General features: G+C 36.8%; 1 protein-coding gene across 24 annotated transcripts in view; it reads right to left on the bottom strand.

Annotated features, from left to right (window-relative positions):
• Positions 1-13,304, bottom strand: part of KCNMA1 (potassium channel, calcium activated large conductance subfamily M alpha, member 1) — a 495,287-nt gene that overhangs the window by 10,676 nt on the left and 471,307 nt on the right. For all 24 annotated transcript variants that reach the window (XM_014956257.1, XM_014956277.1, XM_014956274.1 and 21 more), the window contains 3 exons: positions 11,014-11,144; positions 2,307-2,501; positions 632-750 (listed from right to left, as the gene is read on the bottom strand). In XM_014956257.1, coding sequence (XP_014811743.1) covers positions 632-750; positions 2,307-2,501; positions 11,014-11,144 — 445 coding nt within the window. The remainder of the gene's footprint in view (positions 1-631; positions 751-2,306; positions 2,502-11,013; positions 11,145-13,304) is intronic.

Raw genomic sequence — 13,304 nt, 5'->3', positions numbered from 1 at the left:
ATGGTAGATTTGTGATAGTTCTGGTATGGGTCTGTGTGTGTATTTCTAGTAGGCACTTAATCAAGACACATTTCAAATAAGCTGCTAAATGGCCTTCAGTTTGCAAAGATGGAAATGTGGCTCCTCTATTTAAAGCCCTGAGGTCAGCCTTGGTGCTGCTGAAGTAAAAATGCAGCTTACTAAGAGAAAGGTTTCCATTTACTGGAAGAAATTATTATTAGACACACATAGTACCAATGGGAAGCCCACAGGAGTATTTTCTGAGCATCAAGAAAAAAGAAAGTCTAAGCACTATAATCTAAGTATCATCCAGTAACTTACAGCAAACTGAAGACCTTTTGTTGTATGCAAGCAGTGGATCATCATAAATCAAACAAGATAAAGATATGTTCTGAAAGTTAACTTTGAAATGTTTTTATTAAAATTAGCTGAAAATTTATGCTATGATAACCAGCCTATGATTTAAACTCAGCTAAAGAGTCATCATGAAGTCCTCAAAGAGTTAGCTTTTGTGGCAGTTATGTAAAAAATGGAGTAAGCTCTTTTTCAGATCTATTACAGGCACTGGATCTTCCTCACCAAGAAGACTGAAGAACAGTGAAGCAGAGATGTTCTAAAAGACTGGGCTTACCGTTTAGTGCATTGGCTGGGAGTACTTAAATGTGCATCCCTTAATCGATAAATTCCAAAGCAAAGCATATTGTATGTTTTCAGTGCTTTACAAAATAGATCTCCATAACAACCTCCGTCCTAGGAGAAAGGAGAGGGAAAAAAGAAAAAAAAAAAAAGAAAGAGATAACAGCACATTTTTTTCCTTTCTTTTCTCTGTTAACACAATGTCAGGGAACAGGATTTTCAGTAGGAGCCCGTACAAAAAGGGCAATGCTTAGACAGTCTGTTGTTTGTCACAAATAGAATCTTTTACCCAAGGAAATGAATAATCTAAAAGTTTTATTTCGAATAAGTAATTATGTAAAGTGATCATTATTTTGCAGAGCCTTGGTCCATGAAATGATGGAAAATTGGGAACAGTGAGTGATTTGTTTTATACTAGAAATACCAATTTTTGTACGAAACAATGCATATTCTACAAATTACATTAACTGTGGTATTAAAATTTTTGGTATTTTTGACCCTTTTTTGGAAGTAGCCATACTGTCATCTAGATAAATAAATTCACTGGGGAGCACAACAGAAATTCTTGTTCTGATAGGTTAAATGGATAATAAAATATCTCTCACTTTAAAATAATGATGAAATGTATGTAATTTTTCATAAATAAAGTGTTTTGATTAGCAAAAAAAAAAGTTTAGATTTGATAATTTGTATATCTAAAATATTGATTCTTAAGTGTTAATGTATTCTACCATCACTGGTGTACGCAAGTGAGGCTCTGGCGAAATACATTTGAAAGATTGGTACTGGTTGTTCTATTTGCAAAAACGTTACACCACATACATGCCCAGGTGTTTTGACGAGCTCTTAGTCTCAGCTGTGAATGGACTTCTGCATGAACTAGAAGCCTGTTTACTTCTTTGCATGTATTCTCATCACCCTTAATCCTTAACCTGGGATTCCCTGTCATTTCTGTGAAGAAGGTCGCTCCATTTGTTTGGAATGGAGCAAGGTTACTTTAAGAAATATCAAATCCTACATCATTATCATCATCAAAGTGAAGTGGGTGCTTTGGGATTTGCCTCAAGATTACAAGATTTGGTCCAGAAAAAATTTCTAGATACATCTTTATCTAAATGCACCATTTTTTAAAGTTGGCTTGTTAATTTGGTTTTGGTTTGGGATTTTTTTTTACTTCCCTCTTTGGATAGTGGAGTCAAAATGTCAAAAAATTAGGATTTCACAAGAATTTCAGTTCATCCAGAGACAGCAGAAAACAAACCTTATATCTTGGTTTTCAAGCTAATAAGCATATTTTAAGCAAGAACTGGAAACTCCATGGAAGGACTAAATAAGCTTATCAAAACACAACAAAGGTATAGATATTGCTGATGTTTGCAATGGATTATTATTAGAATGGTTACATTATCCAAGTCATTCATTTCTTTAGCTGACAACTAAGAAGAGCCACAGGATTTTCTGTCTGGAATATCCAGGCAAGGAGCCTAGGAAGTCATGTAGCTTCTTAAAAAGGGTAAGAGCAAATCTGGCACCCTGTGCTGTAAATTGCCAAATGATCCAAAAATCCCTATTAAATTAAACAAGAGAATTAAGATAGATTTTTAATTCAGTGTGAGAAAACAAATAGACTGCAGACCAGCCTTGGTCCTGCGTTTCCCTCATGATCTTACCCCTAGGTCTGCGAACGGCCCATCATACAAAGCCAACTGAGCAACTCGACACCTGTCCCTGTTTGCAAGTGTCTGGGGCGTGCTGTAACCTCCTCTCAACGCATTTTCCTCAGCAATCAGTGCTTCCAGCTCTGGTGTGGCTCCTCCTGTTACCAATGTCCGTATCAGTGTGAGGATATTGTCATTGAAGTATGTCTGCAGAGATAAAAGAAAGCTCTTTAAGCAAACACCATTAAAGTCACAACTGAAGACATCCAAATTACAACTTTTCTGGGTTTCTGCTGTTTAAAGTTCTTGGCTGTCTCTTCAAATAATTTTATATAGAAAGTGAAAAGACAGCAGCCTCCAATTACTCTATTTTCTTCTATCCCATTAGGCTCCTATACTAGATCCTTCCTTTTAAACACCAATTCAGGCTGATTTTTATTAAAGTACAAAAATTTGAATGATTTATGTTTCCTATAATTGGTGTTAGTAGTGATGCAATGACTGCTTTCCTTCTCATTGCCTTCATGTCTAATAATGGGCTTTAGGACATGTAATTGTAAAATTCAGACCACATTTAAAGCTTACACAGGCTAGATTGCCTTTTTACTCTTGTCACCAATTCGTTGGGGAGCTGCCTTTGTGCTGCAAATGTCATTACTTATTACTGTGGCTGGACTCTAGCAGTCTAACCGATGTATTGTACTAAACATCTTATTACGAGACTTGACAGTGTTCAGACATAAGCATGTATCAATTAAACATCTTGAGTTCATTCCAGATAAATGTATGATGAGTTTGGGATCCTGGTGGTCCTTTTAAAAAACTCTAGGGTATAGGGTAAGTGTGGTTTATTAGGGAAGATTTACTCCACACTGACATTTTGCCAGCATCTGTAGCATTGCTGGTCTGTCAGGCAAACAATGGGTATTTTAAATATTAATTTAATGCCAGATGAATGACTTTCAAGTTCACTTAAAAGTATACTGGTGTAGTTCAGAGATACTCAGTTAAATATCAGCAATGTAATGTACTGGGCAAAAAATAATGTTGAACAAAAAAAGGAGACACCGTCACTTTCAATGTCACTAATGTTTGTGTTTTCAGAAGCTTTGCAAGTGTGGGGGACACACGAGAAGGAAATGAGCTCACTGTACAGTGCACAGGATTGGCATTACTGGATTTGTGGATTCTATTACTAGATTTGGGATTTTTGTTGAACTTGGAACAAATGTCTGTAATCCAACCAAGTAAAAATGACAACTGCATTCTCAAACAGTGCCTGTGGTCCAAAGACAATACTTTTTAAATAATACTTTTCAATGAAATTCATTGCTCTATCTCTATAACGTAATTGTATTTAATACATGGGTAAACTGAGGTACAGTTTGAAATATTTTATCCTGAGATCAAAAAGCGGAACAGGCTTCCTATCCATGTTACTTTGATATTCTTTCTTTGTATAATGAAACTTCAGTTTTATTGTTCACTTGAGATGACAGATAAAACAGGAGAAAATGAATTCTATGTGGCAACGTTTTTCACCGTTACATTGAAGTTTCATAACTTCAAGCTTCTCTGCTTATTTACATGGGCATGTATGCCATTCACCTGTTGACTAAATTAAAATGAGAGGAACATATTGTTATTGTTATACATGCCCTAAAGAAAATATTTGCATCTCATCAACTCCAATTATTTTAAATTAGCTGGGTAAGACACTACATATTTTAAGTACAAAGTGTAAGGAGATGTCTGACATTAGTAGGGGTTCAGGAAGATTCAGTTAGTCTAAAACACCAGCTAATCTCAAATCAGCTCTTACATATGAGGATGCACTGTGTAACAATTCAAGTGTAATACTCAAACCTTTCTTAACATATAGAAAAATCAGTGTGATCCCTTGCAGGACTAGAAGTCTGGAGTGACTACATGATGTTTAATAGGAATTTCCATGGTGAGAGAGAGAAGACTTTCAGGCATGATTGCTTATTCTTCAATTACTTCTTTCTTGATGTCCCTGAGACGAGAATCAGAGTTGCCCTCTTGGACAACTCTTCCCACTGTACTATACATTTCCAATATGGAAGTACTCAGAATAAGCATTAAAGTCTCTTTCCTTAGCCTTTGTCAGTGTATACTAAACTAAAATAAACTAAAACAATTAGCACAATTCCTTTGCTCCTGCAGTTGGGCAAAAATGTTACTTGGCACCAGTCTCATGGATATGAAGCCAAATTTTGCCAGATCTAAAGGTTGGGGGCACTGCAATTGTAGAAACTGGGAAAGCCCTTTCAGTAAAAATGTACTCCAACGTATTCTATATAGCACTTGAAGCACACGTTTTCACAAAAGTATATAATTTTCTGCAGTATTATCTTTTCTCAAGCCTTTTATTCAGTATTTTTGATCCCTTTTTCTTCTCCAAGTAGTGATATTTAGTGTTATTCAAAAATGCTGTTCTCAGTTTCACATCTATAAATCAATATAGAAGAACAAGAAACAAAAGTAAAGCATATCTTTACTGGCAGATATTTCAAGTCCGGTTTACAATAAGGCCAACTATGGTAAGAAATGTTTACCTGCTCTAAGACTGACGGATGTTGGTTCATTTAAAATAGTCTGGTTTTATAGACTGCTGACTTGCAGTGATTGGTAAAATATGCAAAAGTCTAAAATTGTACTAATAATTTTATGACTTTTGAGGAGGTATCATTAGGCCAGCCTTCACTGGTTTCTAACTGTCTCTCTCTTTATTCTGTAATTCAAATTATAGCAACTATAGCCAGAATCCAAGATTTAAATACATATAGTCTTAGCTCATCTGAATTTTGTACTGTGCAAGTACACAATTACCCCTTATCATAAATTCAGTTGTAGCTCACTAGAGCATGATCTACTGAGAAATTATACTGTGGCCATATCACTCATTTTACTACATATCTCATATTAGACTGAGAAATGAAAGCAGTAGTAAAATAATGTATCAAGTCAGGCACCTGTCATAAATTCATTACTATAAAAAAAAATAATATAAAATATAATTAAATTAAATACCTCCCCCCGCAAGCTTCACTGCAATTAAGACATAACGGGTCCGATTCTGACTTATGTCATGTGCCAGCCAGGAGTAACTCTGGGAGCCATACACTACTATGAAACTGATGCAAATGAGAAAAGAATCAGATCTATTGTTGATGGAACAGAATGCTGTCACCAAAGAAAGGTCTCCCACTGCTAGACAAATGTTAAGGCAAAGCTAAGACACTTATTAGCAAAGGAGGCAACATTTATTTTGGAACAATGGCTTAATTTGGGTTTCATGCCATGACTGATGTGGATGTCACCATTTAATCAGATGTATGAGTGCAGCCAAACGATGGGTTTTGGTTTTTTGCCATCAACGAGTGAAAAGATTCCAACTTTCAGGACATTGCAACCTATCAGAAAATGCCCAACCATAGGCAAGAAAGGATGTGTGAATAGGAAGTTGTAACTTGTCACCTTCTGCTAAATAGAGTTGCTTCCTCCTGTACTAATATATTTCACGGTCCTCAGGAAAAACCCTTCTGTCCATGCTTTTGGTTGTCACAAAAATCAGACTCCTCTCATTACCTCTTGCTAGTCTGGAACTGGGAGACACTGAAAAGCTGAAGTAGCTGATATCCATTTCCTTTGGAATAATAATACACTGAAATTAATTTGAGAGTGATCTTCAACTTGCTCTGTGGGAGGGTACATGGCCTGGATATGCCAGTACTTATAAGAAACCGATCTACAGAATGTCTTTGGAAAGGTGCTGCTGTGCTTAAAGTAACAAGACACTTTCCAGTGATGGTAGCAAATCCTTTTTGTTGACTGTAAAATCATAACTGAAGAAATACTTGTTTGCTACTGCTGTTATCTGAACCCCACACTGGACATCTGTATGACATCGCTATAATCGGCATCCGGAATGAGAATATGAAATAGGTGTAGTCTAAACACAGGGAAAAAAAAGGAAAAAAAAAAGAAACGCATCATAGACCCTGAAACTGGGTAAATAGGAAGGAAATTCTGACATAGATATCTGAGCTAGCAGTGCCACCTAGCCTGTGCTCCGGAATTGTAGTGCAGCTCCTTCAAACGTTTCGGGGATGCTTTCCTGTTTGTTCAATCATTTTTTAAAGTATAATTACCAGAGTGCTTATGTTTTGCAGTTAATGCTGTCAAGCCTTTTGAACTAATTGGTCTTTAACAGAAAATTTTACTGAAAATTAGCACATCTTTTAATAACATTGCTTTAACTTTAATAGCACTTTGCCTTTCATTTATAATTACTCTAAAATTGTCATTTTCCAAGTCATATCTGCCATTTTTTTGTGTTTCCTAGTGGGTTTATATGGATTTCTTTTAAGACGGCTCCTCCTCCACTGCATGCAGTTTTTAACAGCACTTTCAGACAAATATTTTAACTTGTTTTTCTTTTTCAGCTGGAGGAATTCTGTTGAATTAATAATATATATCCAAACCTGAGGAACGACTGAGCTAACGCCAGTACTTATACCAATAATAAAAGGGCCTTTGAGACAGAATCAACAGCAAAAAAGAAATAACAACATTTCACAGTTTGAAAATCTATTGATTCTCAAAATATTGTCCAAACTTTAAAGAAGTTTGGGACAGTTTAGGTTGCAAGATGCTGCTTGCTAATCCCCTGAACAGACTTGCACAAAAAATAGCCTTGTGTTTCAGAATCTATATATCATGGATTGAACAGTTTCTTTTCTGTATAAATAAGACTGTGAAGATCCCCGAGGGAGAACTCTTGACTAAGGGATATACTGAAAAGTTATTTTTAACTGATTTTAACTATTGTCTTCCATTCTGTACTTTCATTTATACAGAGAAGATGTAGAATTTAGTACTATAGAACAAAAAATCAAGACCTAAAGTTCTAGCGCAAGGAAATGAATTGTAGGGTATCAAATGTTAAATGGTATAATCTGGCCCTGGAGATCGTTGCCTCTAACGGCACCACTCCGACAGTACAGCCAGGCTATGGTCAGCGCTATGCACGGGAGGGATACCAACCTGCCAGAACTTCTGTGGTTCTCATAGCTTCAGCCCCAAAAGGAATAACAGAGAAGCTCTCAGGTCAAAGAACTTCTGTGGTTCTCATAGCTTCAGCCCTAAAAGGAACAACAGAGAAGCTCTGGCTCTCAGGTCAGCTGTTCAAACCTTTGAAGGTACCATGTCTTGATAAAAGTGGTTTCCTTGTACACGCAAGATTTTCTGGAATAACTATCTCGGCAAGACCCAGAAAAAAAAGTAATTCTCCTCAAAAATTTGCTTCTCTTAAGATATTCTGTGTCATGTGACTTTTTTTATAGCTGAAGAGAAACTTTTTACAAAACATCCACATTATCTAAAAGGTGCCCCCAACTCCTTGTTTTTTAGCCACATTCAATTTGGTGCTGAGAATGTGCTTTGCTCTTCAGGAGCAGCGCCACCGTGAGAGTGACAGGCTACATGCATTCTTTCCCTGGGTTTGCATATGCTATGACAAAACAAATATTAATATATCATTCAAGTGTCTGATGGCAGTAGATGTCTCTTCAAAGACATAATAATGATTAGCTGGCACGATTTAACAATAGCCACTGCCACACTTAAAACATGAACCATGCTTCCAGTCTTCGCACACAGTACAATAATGTACTTCAACTGAAGCCTGGAGAGACCACTGTTACCAACTCATCAAAAAGACAATGCAGTTTTTGAGCTCGTTATTGTCTTCTGAGCAATGAGCTTCGAACTACTACACTGTGAATCACAGGCTTGTGAAATATATTGCCTTTGCTGCAGAAGACAAACCGCGTGTAGATAGCCTGTAGATAGCATTTTGAAAAGTAAACTTCATCAAGCCTTTTATCTTTGAAATAAGAAAATAACAGACAATTTCAAATTTAAAATATCTAATACTGTCATCTTATAGGAAATAACACTAAACTAGCAGAACGCAATGTCCTTCAGCATTCAGATGTGAACTGGAAAGTGATAACACATTTTCTAATCTGTGATTTGTGAGTACGGTTTAGTCTACTACTTCTATAATAATAAAATTATATAAAAGAAAACATTAATTTAACATGGATTAAAACTGTTTAATTGTTATTATTCAATAACTGATACTTTAGCAAATTATTTTAAAGATATTTTGTACCTCTTTTTCCATATACATAAATCTATATGTATGTTTCACATTACCCACAGGTCAGAAAGAATACTGTATGCATGGATATTATTCCACTTTCTAACCTTTCTTACACCTGTTTTACTACAAAAACAGAGCACTACTGCGAGAAGAGATTCATTCTTAATATAGCAGTTCATGCATTGTACATTTGTATGGTAGCCCATATGAGGAATTTTCTTTCCAGAGATATCAACAGAGATCATAAAAATTCTATAAAAATTAAGCAATAAAAAACTGTGAATTACTAAGTGGATTGAACAATGAACTATATCCTTGTCTCAAAGTGAGCTGGCACAGGCCAGCACGGTGTGAATTATTTCCTTCTTACAGAATGTCTGTGCAATTAATAGGATGAAAGCACGACTGCAGATCTCACAAAACAGTTAGGACTTTGGGTGCAGTTTGCAGTACTGGCTTGAAGTTAGGCAGAATAAATAAATGTTGGTCCCTAAAACCAAGTTTACTCTAGAAAAACAAAAGAGATAATATACTGCAAGTAGATTAATTTGTGTGAGAAACCCTCTTTTCCTTGGAAAAGAAGTGAAAGGAACATACATCCTTCCCATGAGAATAGGGATAGTAAAGGGAAAACATCTCACACATCTTCCACTGTCTGAAGGGTCAGGACGAATCGTACTTTTCCAACTCTTTACTGGGTCTTTGAAGAATAAAAGAGAAAATAATGCTGCCACCGATCAGCAAAGTGGTGAAAGAAAAGACAGGATGGTGAACAATTCTAACTGACTGAATCCTTGGCTTGTCTTCTTGATTAGTATTTTTTCTAAGTTAGAATTTTCTACTCTTGTTATCACATTTACTTCTCTGGCTTCAGGCTGCGCTGTCCCTGACGTATAATATGACCACTTAGATGTTAAAATGTTTGAAAAAAAGACTCTGTTGAGAAAGAAATTGCAGAAATGGAGGGGTACGTTGTCAAAAACTAAAAGTTAATAAAAACTAGTAATGACTAAAAATATTGTGAGGATTATATGATAAACTCCAGGTAAAATTTCTGAACGGTCATGTTCCACATACTTCTTATTGCCTCACTATTATCTACGTGATACAAGAAAGCAATGGGGTCCACAACATTTCACTCTCTTTTTGTGCTGATGCAGTGGCAATAAGAAGAATTAACCCTAATTTTTCTAAGATTCTGGAATTGATATCCTGAACAATTCATTCAGGTACATTGATTTAGATAATAATATGAGTAGATAAACAGTTCTGAGTATAACAATTTCGAACCTTCATAGGAAATTATTTCCATTTGTAATGTGAAAATGTTAAATATTTTATACATAGAGATTTTAATTAGAGAAGGTACAGAGTTTAAGTGTGCTTGTTTAGGCTTTCTTAATTTGTCACATCTGCAAAATATGGCCAAGAACTTACAAAAAAAGTCTTTTTTCAGTTTATTGCAGAGTCCTAGGCTACATTAGAATAAAATTTTATCAGTGTAGACTGATATTATTCATCTGTGGATGGAACATATGAGGAATATAGCAGGGAATAAAAATATGAAATACAGATACATAAATATGAAATACGAATAAAATATCAAATAATAAAGAGCACTGTGATATTTTTTCTTAAAAGCAAAAAGCTTCAGTCTGAGTTTAGGTGAAGGTCAGACTGGGTTCCTTTAAGGAAATCCGTTTGCTTGTTTCTAATATGACGTGTGGTTTACAACAGATGATTCCCAGTACTATGGAACTTTATTCCATGGGGAGCTCAGAAAGCCTATGCACAGATTTTAAAAAGACTGTGTCCCCACTAGATCTAGCAGAGCTTAAGGTCCCTCTGAAAGAAGTGCAGTTCACACAGAGGAAGACGGGACTGAGAACCTAACCAATATGAAGCAAGGGAGGATGAAAAGGAGTATGACCAAGGTATTTGCTTCAAAATTGTACTACGGCTGCAAACCAAAACCCCTCTTGCAGACATAACCAAAGGCCACCATCTGTAGTTTCTGGCATGCACTTATGTTTTGATTCACAAGACAACTCATGTGAAAAAGAGATGATGACCTCTCTTCACACAAGTAGAGTTCGCATGATGTGTACAGTGGTTTTTGTACAGTTCTGTCAGTGTCCCCTAGCACTCATGCTCAGAGCATTGCTTGTGGCTACAGGAAACTAAAAGCTTAAAACACAGTTGATGCTGCCTGACATGAACGGTGAGCATAGGGACTGACACACTGAATTTGGGTCTGCGTTTCAGGGGGGAGATAAAACATTTTTTTGAAAATATTATCCTTAAAGCCTGACATGAGACTCTTCGCTTTTGAAATTGTGTACTAATGGTAGTCCTAAATTTCTCAGTTGTTTTAAGGTCTCTGAGTCCAACTAGAAAATAACTTAGTCTTTTGACATCTAAGAGAAAAGCTTCTTCTCCTGATTACCTGTGGAAAAAGGACTATGCTTTCATACTCTTTCACAATATGTCTGATGGAAGGGAATGAAAAAAGTTTTGTTTGCTTACTGCGCTCATGAGAGAGTCCAGCACACTGACAGCAAATGCAGTTCCACATGCAAAGGGCTGCGTAAGATACAGTTCTGTGTCTGGATCATCATCATCATCTTGGTCCAAGAACTGAACATTTGAATCATTTACTGAAAATAATAATAATAACAAAATCATAAGGTGCCTCTGGGTCACCAGCATGAGACCGCACACATCACACAGTCAGAAAGAAAAAGAAACAGCATATGTCTGGAAACACAGACTTGTGTCTTTGACGTCACTGAAAATGAAATCAAGATGGATGTGAAAATGTGCATTTAAAAATCTGTCGATCATTCTTGTAAGAGGTGACTCTCTTGCTCTTGAGACGTGACTATCCCTTTGCTGTAAAAGTAGCTTTGTGGTACCATCTGCCTGCACTCAAAATGAGATGATGGTCTTTTACATATTGAGACAATCTTGGTATTGGCCGGGTACAGTGGCTAAGGCTGTATGTGTGTACAGTGAAACGTTATCACCAGATACCAAGCCAGAACCCCGTTGTAAAATAAAGGCTGTCCATAAAACTCTGATATAGCCCACAGGCATCTGTTAGATGTGCTGCTGTGATTCTTACTGGAGTGGTGTTAATGCACTTACTGCACAAAAGAGGATAAACTGTCCCTTTAACATGCGTCTGTCTGAATGAATGAGCAATACCCCAGCTATTCTCTTGCAGCACTGCCTTTTGTTCAAATATTTGTCTCCATAACTTCACCTCCTAAGCCACAGATTCTATATTAGCCAGTGTGGAAAAGAATCTACATCAGGCTGTTTTAAAGAAAAAGACCAAATAAAATAATATTTGTCATTTAGACTTTTTCTGGCATTTCATTGTCCCAGTTAAGCTCTCTGCCTCCACCTCATTCCCCTAAAAATAGTTGTTTCCTTGAGATCAGTGTATCAAGTGGATCATATTTCATTAAATATTTCATTTCCATATTAGTCCTCCTCAGGCATGAAAGCACAGACTGCTTAGCTATGCCATTGAAATACCCTTTAACTTACTAAATGACAAATTAATTTCAGTTCCCATGCAAGGAAGTGAAATTAAAAACTTTCTCAGAGTTTGAAACTGCACACATTGACTATGTGTCTATTCCCCATATGAACACACGTCCCGAGCCAACCCAGCGAGCTTGGAAAACAACAGCAGAGCTGCTGTTATCTTTATCAGGTTTCAGCTCTGGACTTCTTGGGTTAGAAATTCTTCTGCCTGTTATTTGGATCTTCCTTCCTATATAGTTTCATTTTCCATCCACTCCATTTCCAACCTGTATATACTACTGTGCTTGCCATGCTTACCTAAGAAAACATGAATAACTATAGATAAAGTCTCACGATAGCTGTCTAAAAGAGATGAGAATTGCTATCCTCCATTAGAGCCCTGTTGAGCCAGTACTTGGCCGCAATCATTCAGTCAGGACCTGAGATGAAACGGGATTTAAAATTCCTGACTTCTCACTCCCTGATGTAACCATGAAAACATAACACCTCAGCATTGTAAATGGAGAAGTGTTCTGCCCTGGCAGTCAGAAGAATTTCATCCTAGCAAACACCAATATCCACAACACTCCTTTCTTGTACAATGGCTATCAATTTATTTTCTAGATTCTTGAGCAAAATAGTATTTGAAAGGCTGACATATCATTTCAAAATGTACTTTTTGAAGAGCGTGTGCCTTAGTTTAATTTGCTAGCTGAGAGTAGGCACTATTGAGAGTGGCATTCTTTTTCCACTTACATCTGGCAGACTAATACCTGACTTTGACACCAGCTTGCTAGCCAGGAGTAGTGTCAGTTTCCAAGGTACTACAAATCTAATGTGAATCCTGCAAGTGCAGCTTTATCCTCAATATTTTTATCTGCCTGATGGAAGTTAGCACACTAGGATTTCTACGAAAGGTCTCCGGGCTAGGTGAGGTAGGTTGGAATGTGCTGTGCTGCGCCATAGGAAATGCTCATCAAACGCTGCTCACAAAAGCTGGCGAGAGCTGCCTTTATGGAGAGGGAGCAACACAGGAGCTTGGCTGCTTTTTAGCAGCTCCAGAACCTCCGCTTCTGAGAAAAGGCTTATTCCCCAAAATAAAGAAACAAATAGCTTAAGGGAAAGTACGATGCTGGGGTTTCTTTTCTGGTATCTTTTACTTCTTCTTGGACTTCCTGTGAGAACTGCTAAGGCATGTCCACCAAATTGACAATAGGCTGAAATAACAAAAAAAAGAAAAAAGAAAAAAAAAAAAAAAGGGAAAAGAGAGAGACAAAGGGAGG

The sequence above is a fragment of the Calidris pugnax genome, unplaced genomic scaffold, assembly GCF_001431845.1.
Source record: "Calidris pugnax isolate Ruff unplaced genomic scaffold, ASM143184v1 scaffold196, whole genome shotgun sequence".
Classification (NCBI taxonomy): Eukaryota; Metazoa; Chordata; class Aves; order Charadriiformes; family Scolopacidae; genus Calidris; species Calidris pugnax.
Note: the sequence above shows the minus strand (reverse complement) of the source record. Positions and strands in the feature narration are given on the sequence as shown.